Source organism: Astyanax mexicanus, chromosome 7 (genome assembly GCF_023375975.1).
Source record: "Astyanax mexicanus isolate ESR-SI-001 chromosome 7, AstMex3_surface, whole genome shotgun sequence".
Taxonomy (NCBI): domain Eukaryota; kingdom Metazoa; phylum Chordata; class Actinopteri; order Characiformes; family Acestrorhamphidae; genus Astyanax; species Astyanax mexicanus.
In genome coordinates this window covers 33,021,939-33,039,562 of record NC_064414.1, presented here as the reverse complement: position 1 = coordinate 33,039,562, position 17,624 = coordinate 33,021,939, and the positions used below count along the sequence as shown (strand labels likewise).

At 37.6% G+C, this 17,624-nt stretch overlaps 1 protein-coding gene across 6 annotated transcripts; it reads right to left on the bottom strand.

Moving 5' to 3' along the window:
* Positions 1 to 395: 395 nt before the first annotated feature.
* On the bottom strand, positions 396 to 17,205 carry mapk8a (mitogen-activated protein kinase 8a). Of its 6 annotated transcripts, none has more exons than XM_049481494.1 (13): positions 16,983 to 17,205; positions 14,681 to 14,874; positions 14,423 to 14,552; positions 14,266 to 14,324; positions 13,859 to 13,997; positions 12,145 to 12,310; positions 9,836 to 9,907; positions 6,776 to 6,958; positions 6,426 to 6,550; positions 5,595 to 5,658; positions 5,119 to 5,196; positions 4,602 to 4,658; positions 396 to 3,097 (listed from the first exon to the last, which is right to left on the bottom strand). In XM_049481494.1, the coding sequence occupies exons 2-13, from the start codon at positions 14,836 to 14,838 to the stop codon at positions 2,952 to 2,954; spliced, it is 1,377 nt and encodes a 458-aa protein (XP_049337451.1). In that variant the 5' UTR covers positions 14,839 to 14,874; positions 16,983 to 17,205; the 3' UTR covers positions 396 to 2,951. The 6 variants fall into 6 exon arrangements, with proteins under 6 accessions (XP_049337451.1, XP_049337450.1, XP_007249601.2 ...); XM_049481493.1 differs by lacking the exon at positions 9,836 to 9,907 and adding an exon at positions 10,863 to 10,934 and having other exon boundaries at positions 16,983 to 17,204; XM_049481496.1 differs by lacking the exon at positions 9,836 to 9,907 and adding an exon at positions 10,863 to 10,934 and having other exon boundaries at positions 2,985 to 3,102; positions 16,983 to 17,204.
* Between the last annotated feature and the right edge of the window lie 419 nt (positions 17,206 to 17,624).

Here is a 17,624-nt window from a genome sequence, read left to right as displayed (position 1 = left end):
AGTTACACAAGAATGTTATAAATCACTCAGCTCTCACGTGAGCTCCTCCGCATTAAGCACTTGACTTGCAGCGCTGTGTGCAGCTGTTTCTAATAAAACGTTTTTCTTAAATAATAGGTCTATGCATTATTTGAGGTCTAAAAGCATTTGACCATTTTTCATTTTCTGCAAATAAATGCTTTGAATTACAATATTTTTATTTGGAATTTGAAAGAAAAGTTGTCCATAATTTATAGAACAAAAAAAACTCATTGCACTCAAATCAGAGCAAAATCAGAGAAACTGATTCAGAAAGGGAAGTAATTCTTTAACTGTTTCCATAGCTTTATATAATTATCAATCAAATCATTTCCAACTGAAACAAGCAGGAAACGAGAAATTACACAAAACATATATTACCAAATTTGACCTTTTATTTTCAGTGGTTACAACACTGTTAAACTGCAGAGCACTGGGATGGCATGGTGCTCTGTGCCGACCTTTACATACAACTGCATCAGTGGAGCTTTACAAAGCCACCAAGTTCACATGACCTTTATAATTCATGTACAGAGCTTCTGAGGACATTTGCAGGGAACCCATCACCCACTGATGATAAACCTTTTTCTCTCTGACTGCATGAACAGATAAAGGAGTTACGTGAAAGTGTTGCATGTTTTATATTGTTTAATGATAACAGTGGGCGTGTCCATCGTTATATGAACATTATCATGTCAGTTACAGGTGCTAATCTTGCTCCTATCCAGTCTTATCCAGGAACAAAGGTTGTTGTGTTTTCATACAAGCATATACACAGAAACGCAAAAGCGTGAGCAAGTGGGCGGAGTCATCAGCTCAAGGTTTAGACTGGATTATCAGGAAAGTAAGTAAGTGGTAAAGGTACTGGTATAGGTTTCATTCATATGACACACAGCTCCTTCAGGCTTTAACAATCTCAGAAAAAGAGGGGATTAAAAAACTGAAATGACAGGAAAAATCACATTATTTCCAGGAAAAAGCTTTAAAATAATATTGCATATGAACTAAAACATAAAAAGTGACTAAATAAAATAAGTACAGAAAGTATTCTGCACAAACACAAAATAAACAAACGTTTCATAAAACACATTCTTACAATTATTTCAGATCAACATTAGATCTAGATGACACTAGATCACAAGCTTCATTGCAACAATAAAGCTATATCAAATAAATAACAAACCAATAAATAAATAAAAAAAAACATACTGTGATACTGCTCCTAAAATGTGGACTGAAATGTGCATTAAATAAGGAGTTAAGCGTGAGGTAGTTGAACTCTAATGAAGCTCATGCTGTTGCATTCACTGTCTACTGTAATGCAATGGTAACTAAATTAGATTTGAATTTAATTTATCATAAGTCTGGTTAAAACAAGAGCAGCTATCAATTCTCAAAGGATTGTTTAGGATCATGGTGAAGGTCGCTATTAAGAGCACTTAAAATCAGAAATGACAAAAAATTTAATGTGCTTGAGGGTTTTTCCTATTTCTAAATAACTTCCTAAAAACCTTCAGTTTCCAATACATTAACAGCCATTCATCCTTTTTTATTATTTCATAACCTAACTCATCAGCTCACACTTAAAACACTGCTCTGAAAAGACAAAAAAATAAACATTGTAGCCCAAACATTCACCAATTACTGTACTGTAAATCCAGCCTACACACTTAACACCATACGATTAGAATTTATTTACAGTACCTGCCATTACAAACTTTTCTTACCTGATAAAAATATAAATAAAAACACCTTTAAAGAATATGGAAATAAATTCTTTTCGATTTTGGTTCATTTCACAAAAATAAACAATTAGTTGTTGTGAACCAGTGTAGAATCGATTAGCACTTTGCATACAAAAACGAGAATGCATTTGTTCTTGATTCGAGAAGAGGCCACTCTCCATGCAGGATAACATTGGATTACTCAAAATCTCAGGATACTACTCTTCAGTGTGCACAAACCCACCGGAATCTGGCATTTATATGAGTTACAACTAGTTAAAACTAAAATCACGGGTGTAGCTAAAGTATGTAATCGTTTCTACAGCTCCGCAATTACTAATGAATCATTTGAAATAAAGCTAAAATCCATCTTTAGGGGAACCTAATAGATGTGATGATGAAATGCTAGAAGTTACAATCTATCTGAGATATTTTTTTTTTTTTTGTCACAGTCAGTCACTTAAAAATAAATAAATAAATAAAATGATGTCACCAGCAGCAAAAGCTAACAACATATGTTGCCTAATAAAATACCCAATATATATATAAAACATTTGTGATGTTATGCTCATGATTATTTGCTGTAACAAAACTGTACACGTCAAAAATAATGAGTGTTCTGGGCATGAATCATGGAAAACACCAACCAGCCATCTGGGACAGGGTTTTGCAGGTAAAACTATTACAACAAAAAAATGTAATATACTATACTACACTGATATCAATTTATACACTATTTCATATTTTTACATCTGTATCTGAAATGTTCAAAATACCGTACTAACGTAACGCTCGTTTCTAGATATTTCCACTCAAACGGCTCACAAATTAACAAAAAGCTAAAAACATGACAAAAATATAAATAATGATAAATAATAAATAAATTCACACTTCAGTCTTTACAGATAATCCTTCTACAACAACTTGCCAAAAGGCTTTACTTTATGTGAGCTTATAAAAAGAGAATTGAGTGAGCACACCGAAGGTACTCAACTCAACGCATTCAGTAGCTGGGGTTTGGTGGAGCTTATGCTGAAATTATTAGGACTAAACCAAAAAAAGAAAAGAAAAAAGAAAAAAAAAAGGTTTTGCACCATTTAGTAAATGGGTAGCAAATCATATCACACTTGGCATTAAAAATAAATCAATCTGATTGGCCTAAATCTGATACCACGCCACACACATAGACGCTCCAGGGGAGGGCGATAGTCATCTGCAGCAGCTCAGGGGTCCGGCGGAAGCCTCTAGGCTGCTGTCCGTGTCCGAAGCCATGGTGGGCTCTGTAGACATGGAGGACACATCGTTGATGGAGGAGGAGGAGGAAGGCTGGGGGGATCCATTCACTACTGCGGCACCTGTGCTATGAGAAACACATAGATCAGTCATAAATACACACATCTACTGGCTCTACACCTTTAACACGGTACGAGAGGAAAACAGAAGGCACTAATAATCACTGTGGATGTTCACTGACTAGGGGTGTAATGGTACACAAATGTCACGGTTCAGTTCCCACCACGGTTTTGACCTCACAGTACGATACAGGTGCAAGTCACAGTGCCGTACTGTCCCCCCCCCCCCCCCCCCCCACAAGGTAGTTAACACAGCCTGTTCTGTGTTAATTAAGCAGCACAGAGTAATCATCACTATGTACACGCGTGAGCAAGAGGAAGACAGAAGAGAGAGAGAGAGAGAGAGAGAGAGGAATAACACTTCAGTAACAAAAGCAATACCCCCAAGACACTACAGTTCTTATAACACCATGGGAGGTATGTGCACTTGCAGGCTATCTGCAGGAATGAGGACATTTAATTTACAGCCACTCAGAGCCTAAATTAAGACCATTTTCACAAAAAAGAACCACAGGAATATTAAGTTTACAGATTTTACAATAAGCATGTGACTCCTGTATTTTCTAACAGACCAATCTTTTAGTCATAAAACATTTTTGCACAAATGAAACTATATACACTGAAAATAGAGTACAGTGCACCGCTTAGTTTCATTAGTTTTTCATTACATTTACATTAGCTTTTATTTAGCGCTCATTTTTATTATTAATCAATTATTATTAATGATTAATTTTTTATTTTTTTTTAGCTTTTTTAGGTTTTCATTCAGCTCTATTTTTGGTAATGTATAGTTAATTATTATTATTATTATTATTATTATTATTATTATTATTATTATTGTTTTTTTATTTAAACATTTTATATTTTTATCTTATTCTTTGCATTGTAGAATTGAATTACTGTAATTACTAGTCTTTTATTTTCTGGGTTATTATTCTTTTGAGTTACTGTACTTTTTTCCTTTTTAAATTTTAATCTCTACATTATACACTTTGCTTTTAACTTACTTGCTTCTTGTTCACGTCTGTGCATGTACAGCACTTTGAGATGCTTTGTAACGTATGAAAGGTACTATAAAAAGTATTATTTTTATTGTTATTATTATTAGCTCACCTGCATATGTGATGCACAGAAATAAATCGAACATTGCCTGTACTGACCTTTGTTAGATGGATTTAGGAAATGTTTTGGCCTCCTTTTTTTTTTTTTTTTTTTTTACACAAAGACACATTTAAGACCCGGCACAAACTTAAGAATCTGCAGATACCTTGACTTCTTACCCAAATATTGGGTACCATGTGTTTTCCATCTGACTCTGTACCAAACTGTGACCTCTACACCGTGACATCTCTGTACGATGGAGATAAGGTTACTATCCTACTACTTACTATTATTTTAATAATATTCTAATTCATGGCTGCATGAGCTACAGGGAAGAAACTACAGCCTAATCAACTACAGGGAAGGAAAAACTCCTAATATTAATGTATCAAAATAATGCTCTCACTGCAGTTAAACACCCCTCCGGCTGCTGCTGCACCTGCTTGTGTCTGAACCTGCTTTACTGAAACAACACAGAACCTGTTACAGGCTGCTAATAATAGACATTATTGATCTGGCATGTGGCTTATGTTACAAAATTAAATTATTAAACATGAAATCTGCATGTCACCGCTCTGCTGGGCTGTATATGTTAGCCATAAATTTTGACTTTTGAAGGAACATTTATGTACAGTAACAACAGATACAATTGAATATTGGCTCATGTAAGAGGTAGCAGGATATGTCACTATTGTGCTGGCCCCAAATAATCATCTAGTAAATAAAATAAGCAGAAAATTAACATATTCCATTCAGCAAACTCTGTATCACTTAATACATGACATAAAATCAGATGGGTTATGAAATATATGGAGTGTGGATACATAACTGACACAGTACTGTTTGCCGTGTACTACCATAACAGTACTTACCTTTCTTTGACAGCATAAACCTTATTTATAGCAGAATTGAATTGAACTAACCTAGAGGAGGTGGCTGACCTCGAATCACTCCATTCTTCATCCTGTCCTCCCAGTCCAGCACTTCTTTATAAATCAGGTCTGACAAAATAGAAAGAAAAAAAAGAATGAATAGATATAAAGATAGATATAGACAGATATGAAATATATAAAGAAAGAGAGAGACAGAGACCAACAGAGAGAGAGAGAGCGTGAGAGAGACGGGTGTCATGGAATAGGCAAGGTGCCAGTTGCCATAGCGTACATTCCGCCTGCGAGTCGAAAGAAATATCTATCTATCTATATTAAGTAACAAGCATAAGCCATTTAAACATGCCTGCGGGGGTCATTAACGCTTTTCAGGTGACTTCATCAGACAGGATTTTGACTACGTGTGCAGCGAGCAAAACGATATTCACACTGAACATTTGGCTCCATTAACTGCATCAGATTTCACACAGTAACATTTATGCTGATAAAGGAAAAGAAGCTTCAGCCACCTTTCCACTCCTCCACAGTATGTTCCCTCTCTTCCAACTGCTTGTCTGTGAATACTGGAGGAGGCTGAAAAGAGAAAAAAAGACAAGAAAATATATTCTGACTGCTAATACAGATATGGAAAATATGTTTCAATACATCACGTCTGAAACATGCACGAGGAAACTACAATTCATGCTTTATCCATCTTATCTATTACATTAAGCTAATGCCTCTATTTAGAACAGTATGACATGACATCATAGTCAATAACAACATAAGAAAAATACATGTATGGTGAGTTTACAATATAGTATTATTTGTATAATTTGTAAGTGATATTATATACCTTTTGTGACAAAACAAAGAAAATCATTCCATAATCTCTTAAAAAATAAATGTGCTCCAAATAGTTATTTAATTCATGCAGTAACAGAACCACTTTTGGATTCATAGAGAAGAATGTTTGTAATTTAAAATAGATCTTTAAAATTGTTTTTAAAAAACTGGTAAAAACCTTCATATCAAACAAAAGATACTCAGCCTATAACTATTGCTGGGCAATATATTGTAAACGTTGATTTATTCAAAACTGTTTTATCTAAGTTGTTTTAACTTAAAATATGTATTATTTTTACACAGTTAAGAATTTTACTTCTTATAGTAAAATATGCAGGGTGCTGTTTTTCTAGTATTACAAATATATACACACTTTCACATCATGATTCTTTATGTAACAAACTTCTATGGCATCCATCAAAGAACCAAAGAGTCTTTATTTTCATTTTTTGTTTTGTTGCACTTTCTATTAGACCTAAACAGCGACAACTTAACATATGTGTTTGTTTACTCACCGCTTCTACCTCAGCTGGGTCATACCACACATTAATGTAGGGATGCTGAAGGGCTTCATCTACAGAGATGCGCTTGGAAGCGTCTATTACCAGCATCTTTGAAAGCAGGTCTCGAGCTTGGCTTGCTAAAACACAGTATCACACATTCAGTCAGGTTACTGGCTATAATACGCCTGGATTTGACATTAGACATTGATATTAGTAAAATGATTGTGTGTCATCTTCAACAAAAATGTAAAACACTGTTTTTTTACATCACTTATTTTCACATTATTTTCAAAGCATATACAATGGAACACTTCATATGTATGGAAAGTATTAACAAAGGTACCAGTCAGGTCCCTTCATACCTTTCAGTTTATTGTGTTCTGAATCTGCAGGGAAGAGAACATCAGGGAAGAGCTTTTCAAAACTGTATCCAGCATAGCGGGGCCGGTTTTCTACATACGTCCTAACAGACTGGTTGAGTTTCATCAGGAACTCCTGGGTTGGGGTCCCCAGCTGCTCGATGACTTTGTTCCACTGATCAATATCTTAAAATTGCATGGTTAAGAAAAACATTGAATGGCTTACGGGACAGAAATACAGAATAAATACGTAAGTAGACCTGCAGGCAAGTGAAAAAAGGAGTAAACAGTTTTCCACATATAACTAATGTGCAAAACAGACAAAAACAGGGTGTCTTGCTCTGCTATTAAATGCAATCAAGCTTGTAGGAGACAACTTATAAATAATAATAAACAGTATTTCCCAGGTATATTACGAACCTCAAATAGTGTTGTATTCTTAATTAAAATTCAACATCAGGCCTACTAGCAAAAACCCTACTTAAAGCTGATAAAATTATAAAATGCAAAGGTTACTCGAACATGTTGCTGTCCAATGAAAAACAAGTATCTGCAAAACAGCAACTTTACAGGAAAGAGAAAAAAACTTTTAAACTTTAAATAGACGTCAATGTAAAAGAGTTTATTTCAGGTCATTTTGAAGTATTTCTATTATGTAGTAAACTAAAAATCTTTAAAAAATGGAGATACTTGTATTTTTTTTTTTACTGGACTGAGATGATATCAGGTTCTTAATGCTGAAGAGCAACACCACTAGACTCTGATATACATGGAAATACAAGCAAATAGGTAAGCTTTACCTTGTGAACACAGCTTTTATTGTGCCAGTGTCAAACGCAAAAGTCACTGAGGCAAAGAGGGATTCGTGCTAGGCTAAAGGCTAGCAGTTACTTTTTACCATCTCTTCTCTTGTTTCTCCTGCTCCCTTTAGAAGAAACTGAACCACAACAGCTGATAAAAAAGCACTGTTTTTTTTACTGGTAAGTCTCAACCAAAACCCAGGGAACTGAGTGAAAACAATGCTAAACACTAGTGAGGCTACATGCTAAAATCTCTTTAGCTTGCTAACAGCACGTAGCGCTGACAGAACACTACTAGAGAACAGCAGCAATGCTATTTTAGGTATAATGTTAAAACTACTTAAAAATAAATAAATAAATAAAAAAAAGCTAAAAAAAAAAATAACTAAAAAATAAAAACAATAAGCAGCTTCTGTTGTTCCATTTTAGTGGTCTAACCAGCTGATAAAAACAGAGCTTGTTCTCATTTTTTGACAAGCCCTCAGTAAAAGGAAAATTAGTAGCTTCACCCCAAAGCCTGCACTGCACCCAAGGAAGGCAGTGATTCTCAGCTGTTATATCACAGAATTATTAGGGTATTTCAATGTAAAAGACGCTTTTTAAATTATATTCTTTCTGTGAAGAAAAAAAAAAAAGACGCAAAATGCTAAGGGCTCCATTTTCTCACAAAGTTGTTCATAATTTGTTACACTGCAGTTTAAAAGGACCTTTCTGGTAACATTACCATAAACCTTGTTAAACTGTTCTATTTGTGTAAATAAATGACTACTAAAAAAAGTACTTGTTGGACAGATAAAAGCTTCAATCTTCCAATATTGATGCATAAAAATATGAAATTAATCTTTAATCTATCTGCACTAATAAATAGAATGAACAAATATCTACATTGGAATACGTTTTAATGTAAATGCTAAGGGGCAATTTCGTGAACAATTATTAAATCCAGACTTAAATAGAACATTTCTATTCAAAAGGTTGTGTAGTCCAAGGCATAAACCCAAATAGTTTAATTAATGGTAGATTAAGTGTTCCTCACACAATTTTAGCATCAGCATCACCTCTTTTTTATTCATTTAAACCAAACCTTTAATTTGAATTGAAATATCCCTAAATGAATCAATATGAAATCAAATTTTAACTGTGTGAATCGCAAATGAATTGATCTGGAAAATCAGTGATAATACCCAACCCTGAAACATCTTGGCCAATGACCAGCCTTACCTTAACTGTACCCTAGATTGCCAAATGCAGCTAAATGCATTTGAGCTTTTTCTAACCCAACCAAAGTTTAATACTTACTATTTATGCATCTAAAACAACGTAAAATACTCAATAAATGCATTCTTTAGCATATTTTTAAACCACAGCTGACTAACTCAGAATTCACACCTGACCTGGTGCGTCAGTGACACGTAAGCGCAGCGTTATTAAGCAACCAAGCGCCGATTCCTCACTGCTTCCCACTCATTTCCTTGTGTCGGGAGAGGGAATAGCTGATATGTTCTTTCTTTTTTCTTTTAAAGCAGCAAGTTGACCTGATCAGGACAGTACAGATGGCTTTACCACAGATCAGCAGTTGTTACTAGACTAACAAAAACAAGACACTGTAGTAGACAGACTGTAACTGAATAAAAGCGAGTGTGTGTGTGATCTGAACAGCTCCCTATCAGGTTCACACTACAGTCATGCTTAGAAAAGAAGGGGAAAAAGACTGGATGTTTGAAGAAACTGTGCAGAGCAGAAAGGGGATTGACATAAGGCTATGTTCACACAACAGGAAAAAGTGGCTCAAATCCAATAATTTTTGTTATATATGCAGTGTGAATGAAACATCACACATTGGAATTTAAATCCAATTAAACTTCGTGAAAAGCCCTGCTCCAGCACATAAACTGCAGAGACAAATGATGGATATTGGGCTCATTAAAGTGATAACGTGAAGAACTTTAAAAAAAAAAAAAAAACACTGGATTTAGGAGATTTTTCCTGCTCTGTAAATGTAGCTTAAGACAACATAGATAACAGAGATAACTAAACAATTACAAAATAATGAAAAAAAAATAATGCTTTACAACTGCTTGTAGTGTGAATTGCTCTAAAATCAGCATTTCGTCTGTGTCACTACACAAGTTCTGTGATAATCATATTAGCCACCATGCATCTATTCCTCACTCCAGTAGACCATATCTTTAATCCATTGTGCCTCAAGTGGAAAAACAGGGAACGGCACAAGATGATTGATGAAGAAGACAGATAAGGATACGATCAGTGCCTGGAAACAACACACTACCTCTGACCATTTCAGCCATGATACAGCCAACAGACCAGACATCAACTGAAAAAATGAACAAATGAAAATGGAAATGAAATTAGCATGCAACAAACAAACATAAATAAACAGACAGACCTTAGACATACGGGGAAAGAATGCAGAGAGATAGCATGAGGGTGAAAATAATGAACATGCAAGTGTTGCTGATGTTTTGACAGCTCAGCTTTCTGTTTTTTTTGAATGGGGACATTAACTGAACAAAAAGACAGGCCTTACATAACCCACTTACACAACCTGCTTCCATGAAAAGATCCGGAATAAAAAAAAATGAAACAAATAAACAAACACTGACTCATAGCTTGTTGGATGCTTTTGGATGTGTTCATAAAGCTGCTTTTTACACCAACGGCATGGGAGTACTCTGGCACATATTTCAGGATTGTGGTAAAATTACTAAGAACAGATCTTTACTAATAGAGTGTTTGAACCCTGATGGCTATTTTCCCCTGATGAAACTCCTGTGTGACCTTGCCAGTTAAACATGTGAGAGGAAAAAGTCCAGCAAACCTGGACTTGAGTTCTTCCACACCTAATCAACACCCTGTACAGAAGGGACTCGTCAGTCTACTTGACCCCCATGGAAAATGACAGATGGGAAAGAGCGGCATACGTAACAAAGTAGAGTTATGGTGTCAGTGTTCGCAACATATCGTTTACATCATCGTGTGTACAAGCCCGACCCTATCTCACCCCACAAACAAACAAACAAACAAAAAATGCACAGAACAGTAACATGTTACCTTCACACTCATACTTTGAAGCTGAATTAGCTACATATGAATATACAGCAAATCTCAGTTGCATAAACATTTTACTAAAAGTGTTAAGATCACTTAATTTAGCATTAAGAAAGCAGGTCCACTTCATGCACACGGGAAACATGCTTCCTGCATCTTCTTCTGGCTCTACAAATAATTCAGCATAAAGTGAAAAACCTCCAAGAGCAGCACAAGGATACAGTCCCTCCCAGGGAAAAGGATTTTGTGACGAACCATTTCTGCCAAAATACAGCCCACAGACCAAATGTCCACTAATTGTTTGTAGCAGGAGGAAAGAGAGAAGATGGTTAAGCAGCGATTCAGCAAGACGTAGTATCTGTTAGTTATGCAGACGAAGATATTTTGACCTAAAATCACCAAACATGCAACATCAAGACCCAATCCCATTTCTCATTTGTACTAGGGCTGCAACTAATGATTTAATAGTCAACTAATGTGATAATTTTTTCGAACAGTTGATTAATCAACGATTATTTCTGCCATGTTCTCTATCTCCACAAAAAAAAAAACAGAAAAACAACTGAACATGAGATTTAAAAGGCATTTAAATGTCCAGATGTTGTTTATATGTGGAGAGTACTGATATTTAGTGAGTAATTATGTAATCTGATCTATTTGATAATTTTGGAGATACAGACCAAGTTGAGAGTAACCTGTGAGAGTGAGCCATTTACCCATCTCCCATTCCGCTGCTGTCCCCAACATTTTGTGTAATGCAGTACTATTACAAATTAACGATTAGTCAACAATGAAATTTGTAGTCGACAAATTTAAATAAATCGACATTGACGATTATATCGACTGATCGTTGCAGCCCTAATTTGTACCCCTATCCCTTGTTTTCGAGTGTCACTCTTGCTCTGGAACAAAATTGTTAAAATTCTCCATGTTAAAAATAATAATCTGGTATGTCATCAAAATGAACAAATGAACAAAATAAACAAATCAACCAACACTGCTTCATTAACAGGCTACAACTGGTGCTCTATAGGCCACCCTAGGTCGAAGCCCAAGCCCATAATACATAATACATAATAAGACAACATTAAACCAAGACATTGCAATGGTTATCGCCATTTTAACACTGAAAATCCTAAATTTGTGGGTTTCTTTTTTCGCTTGCACAGCCATCATGCCGAGATTTTTCATTACCCTCCCTTTAAAGTGTGCCTACCCCTCTCTCACAACCAAAATTGGGATACCCTACCCCTAGGTTGCAAAACGGAGGGGTAGGGGTAAGCGGTAGAGGCAAGAGGTAAAATGGGATTGGGCCCAACAGTCAGCAAAGTCAGCCCTAAAACTCTTCAACATATCAACCCTATGAAGCCGTTTGGCTAATGAAAGCAAAAGAGTGGCTTATCAAAGCATGAAATGAGACGTGCAAGATGAGGATGATGTTTGCAGTTAAGCATCTGCAAGAAGTGCCAACCAGGCATTCTGCAGCTTGTCAGTAGCACTGACCATTGGCTTGATATCCCATTCCCAGGATGACTTCAGGGGCTCTGTAGTAACGTGTCACCACATACGGTGTCATCAGCAAACCGGTGGCCGCTGTCCTGGCCAAGCCAAAGTCCAGGATCTTTAGGGTACAGTCAGACTTGACTACAATGTTACTGGGTTTCAGGTCCTGCAGGGGGTAAAGGAACACATATTGGGATTTAGGGCATTTTTAGAATACACAGGCAAAGCTAGTTCTTCAAGAACTTGTGTAAACAGATGTACTTGTAGGTTATACATTGAGTAGCATCTTATAAGTGCACAATCATTACACTGAGGGCATTTTTGAAAGGTATAACTGCACCTGCAGGAAAGCAGGTAGGGCAGCTCATGCTATGGTTTGCTGCATAAGGTTCAATATGCTGCTGACTACCGCTGGGCAATGATTCCGCAAATCAAAATCATGATAAATTTAACATTTTACCTTGATTACGATTAATGAACAATTATTTTATCAAACAACAGACATTGCATTTTTCTTTGCTAGAAGCTGCTTAAGTTGCTCTGTTGGCTTGATGATTTGAGTGATTGGGTGGTGTCATATGATTATGCGTACTATAGTGTGTTTTAATATAGCAGTACTCAATAATATAATAAGACTGAAAGCCATAAAGTTTTCTCCATAGGTTTTATTTTGACACCACACATGGATGCTCACTGGGGTCACTTATGGGACTAGGAAGGGATAAATATGGAACCAAACAAGGCCTAGATTGAACATATGTGCGCTATCAGAGGGTTGCTACAATGCAATCTGTTTGGGAAGCCCATGCCCACCTGGAAGCCACCTAGCAAAGGTTTTATCCATACGAGCCTCACATGGGCATGTTGGCTGCAACATGGACGCACACATTGAGGAAATTTCAAGATAATAATAAATGACTGACATGGCCAAAATTACTTCAGTTGGAGGTTCTGAATAGGTTGTGATTAATTCTTGATTAATTGTCCTTCTTTACTGCTTATTGCAGTAACATTATTTGAGTAAGCTGGGCCACAAAATGCTGACAAATGTTATGCATACAGTATTATTATTATTTTTATTAAATTAGTGGGAAGTTTTGTGCTGTTTCTCCAATATATTGAACACTAAACTACAATATTATCCTGTTCCAAATCCTCCAACACCTTAACTGCTATCATCTTATGTAAGTAAATTATAATAAGGATGCATGAGGACTTCCTTATCTTTTTATAATATCGGATCAATCATGGCTTAATTTTTGTGCTTAAAACTGTTCTCTAGCAAAACTCAATGGAGTCATCAGCCTGCATGAAGGTTATCCCGAAATACAAGCCCAGAGGATGACCTTGCCAGGACACACAATTCCTTTACCTATTAGAGAAATACACTCCGCTGTGCTGAAAAAAAAAATCGATACAGGTCTCCTGATGGTGTGTGTGATAGATGAGAGAACTGTTTACTCGGGACTGATCACTTCCCTCCTTGATCCTCTCAGCACGTTCTTGCCTCACCAGCGCAATGCAGTCAGCAGCAGCGACAACAGCAGCAGCAGAAGCAGCAGCAGCGGGCAGGACGAGCTGGAGCTTTTTGTACTCAGCTCTGGGGCCGGAGCCCCTCCCCCTCCCTCACCTTAACTGATTATTAAGCTTTTTGCCCTCAGTGCAAAACTGGCTCCGTATGACAGTGTTTCCTTTTAGGCAAGCGAGCACAGACCCTGTGGATGATCCCCGCAGCGTGGAGGTGTTTAATTCCACACAGCATCTGGTACAGCAGATAGGACAGCCGCTCGTGGTCCAGCTCCATCTGAATGACTTGGCAGAGGTTGGCATCCATCAGCTCCATTACTAGGTAACTGTCGTCGGGTTGGTGGGGAGGGAGAGGGAGTGGCAAAGGAGGGCGTAAAAAAGGGGGGAGGGGGCGCAAGAGAAAACAGACAGGGGCGGGGGAGTGAGCATGTGAGAGAGAAAGAGAGAGAGAGAGAGAGAGAGAGAGAGCGTGTGTGATGGGGGCAACTGAGCAACGGTTCTGATTTTAAATAAGCATAATCAAATTCAACTGCCACTCAACATGGCTGAGGGCTGTTGAAGAATGCCGATGTATTGCAGTGTATTTATACTCACACATCTTGGAATTCTTCTAATGTTTTTTGTGGCGTAAAAACATTTAATAGGCCAATAATCTGAAAATGTAAAGATAAAATGATAACATCAGCATGACTGTGATGAACAGAGTGTTAAGTCTGGCAAATATTTCAGAATTTACAGATGTACGACTTACATTTTTGTGGTTTACACACTTCATTAGCACCAGCTCTCTGTACGCTCGCTTGGCGTGTGTCTGATTCTGAAAAGGTCGGCTAAGTTTCTTAATGGCCACATTTCTTTCAAGGTGGTGGTCATATGCTGAACTACATAAATAGAAGAGAATACAGAAATAAGTGCCAAGAGGTCAAACAGAAACATTAGGGAACTGGTCCATATTGTATTGCAATTGTGTACTACTGGTGTAGGATCTCCAAGCATAAAAAGCACATACCAGACTATTCCCTGCGCTCCTGAGCCCACTGGTCTTAGATTCTGATAGCGTTTCAAAACGGTGAACGTCGAGTCCCCTACGTCTATACTGTAGAATTCTTTTTCCCTTTTGTTTTTGTTCATGATGAAGTCCAGGCAAACTGATGTCTGAGCATTCATACAGTGCAAATGTCTGGGGACCTAGAAACAGTGAATCTATAAGAGATAGTGGGGGGGGAAGCAATGTTAACATTAAGCTCTTATGATGAACAGTACGAAAAGCAGCTTGTCAAACATTATTGGCAAGACTCAACACAACATTGGCAGAAAACCTCTTCTAAAACCTTAGCACAAACAAGCTTAAACAGTGCTACAGTTCATTGCTGTATGTAAAGTAGCTTGATTACAGCTATATTGAGGTAGACTGCTCAAATTGCATGTAAACAATGTAAACAATCAGCATTTTATACCCACAAAAGCAGACATTCAGCATAGTCAATACACTAGCTAGCACATTAGGCCTATACAATTACACTACACACACTGCAGATAAGGATGGACAGGATGAACACATTTCTGAACAGAATATAACATAACTTTTAGTAAGAAACCAAGCTATTGCTGTAAACACAGAGCACATAGAGCACATTTCACAGTTCAGGTCATCAACATGGCAAGCCATTTTAGCATAAAATGACACCAGTGATAAAGTACTGGACTTTTAAATAGTAAAACAAATCTAATTTCTTATATCAGTTATGAAATGTTTACTAGTACTAATATCCGGGTAACAGAGAACATCTAGAACATCATTTAGAATTTTAACTGTCCACATTACCAGTATGGCATGTCCCTAAATTCCATGTAAATCAATAGTAACATATCACTACGCAATAAATACACATTAATGATCTGTGGGCCTGGTAATTCATCCATGTCTAGCCAGAATAGCCTAAATAGTGAGATCTTAGCTGATCTCTGAAATGAGATTGAAGTGTTTACTAGTAAATAGTACAGAGTTAAACCTTCAATATCAATAGTGCCATTTCAAGCTAAAATGGACAGCCACACACCACTGAATTAGACCCTGCTGTCATCACGCTAACGACACCATTTAAGCACGACTAGCTACATTTCAGCACCGGTCAACACTGTCAATGCGTTTTAAAGAAAAAAGATGCATACACAGCATGAGGCTAGCCCCTCATATTATCACGGCTATGGATTTACTCTGGATCCGGCAGGTGCAAACACCCCGGCTGCTTTTCAGAGCTGCAGCTGAACGGAGAAATATTTTTTAATGAGCGGATCAATAGATCAATACGCTGCTGTGTTATAGTGGGAGCATGTAGGCGTAGCTGTGTACTGTGTGTGCGCGCGCGTGTGTGTGCTGGAGTGTATGCTGGGGATCAACAACCTTGACTAGACTGTCCCGTTCAATCCCTCCTGTCAGGACTTGTATGGGGAGGTAACCTGTTTTAACTAAATAAGCTAACTAGCTAAGCAACACTGTCCAACACTGTATCAGCTAGCTAGTATTGCTATTATTATTATTATTATTATTATTATTATTATTATTATTATTATTATAGGCTAGTGAATGTGAAAAAGAGGAGAACTGGTGTTCTGGCGAATTGTGCTATCTTGTCACAGCGTGCTAGCTAGGGTTATATTTAAAGGTAAAAATACAAAAAGCACCATGTTAGATCAGGTCTAGGTAGCTAGGATACTGGGATAGCCAAATCACTGTAGCAGGGTAAAAACGTTTTTTTTATATTATCATTAATATTATTTTATTGTATTAATTGTCATTTACACTTTTGTAGCTAGCAAGCACACTCTAATAATGACAGTAAGATCAGGTTGTTTAATGCTTCCAAAGAAAACACATGAAATCATAAAAATTCAGAGTACGCGCATGCGCAGTACCAATAAGAAGCACATATCAATGGTTAGCATTACTGGACAGAACATGGGACCGCCGTAAACCAGCTAACCTAGGTTATGTTAGCTAACGGTAGGATATGGAAGCAAGGCACCATGAACAGCTTGTCAATTAGCTAGCATTAGCCAGCCTAGCTAACCTAACCTGCCTGCAAACAAGCCATTGTATCCATAGGCGCCTCGAGCCCTGGCCTCCTGTGAATGTATTAGCCTATTGTGTGAATCCAGCACACATTATCTCGGTTCTCCAAACCCGAACCCCGATTTATTATCCCCTCATCGGAAACGGACGCCGGGTGTGTTGTAGATAGTGTCCGCCCGCCTGCTCCCTCCCCCCTCAGCTAAACAATACCCCTCTGATCGACTCCAGCGCTCCTTACCTGCTGTGAACCGACAGCGCAGGGCTTCCTCTACCCCACCGTCTGCCTCGATCTCCGCACTCTCCACACGCGCGCGGCTACCGATCAGAGATTAATAACGTGTGTTTGGCAGCTCGGCGGCTGAAAACACCATGACCTCACCGCAAACACACACAAACACACACGCGCGCGCACACACAGACACACTCCCTCTCTTACACGCACGCACGCACGCACGCACAGCGCTTCCTTCCACTGACAGGCCTCGCACGCGCCGCAGGCGACATGACGCTGTACGTCACATAAGCCGCACGTTTCCGCGGCATCATACGCTGAGTCAGACCCAATCACACCACCACCAACACTGTCTGTCTATCTATCTATCTATCGGTCTGTCTATCTGTCTATTTTACACTATTTATCTATCTATGTATCTATCCATCTATCTATGTTTTTTGTTCTGTCTGTTTTCTTTTACAAATGCATCTTTTTCACACAGAAGGCAGTACATATAGGAAAAAAATTAGACCTTTTAAAAATGATAGACTACACTGATTTTACTATTTATAGGTGCATGTTTGAGTAAAATGGTTAAGTAAAACATTATTAGGGGTGTGCCATATCGTAATGTACGCAATAATATCGGCAACATTTTTGAACATC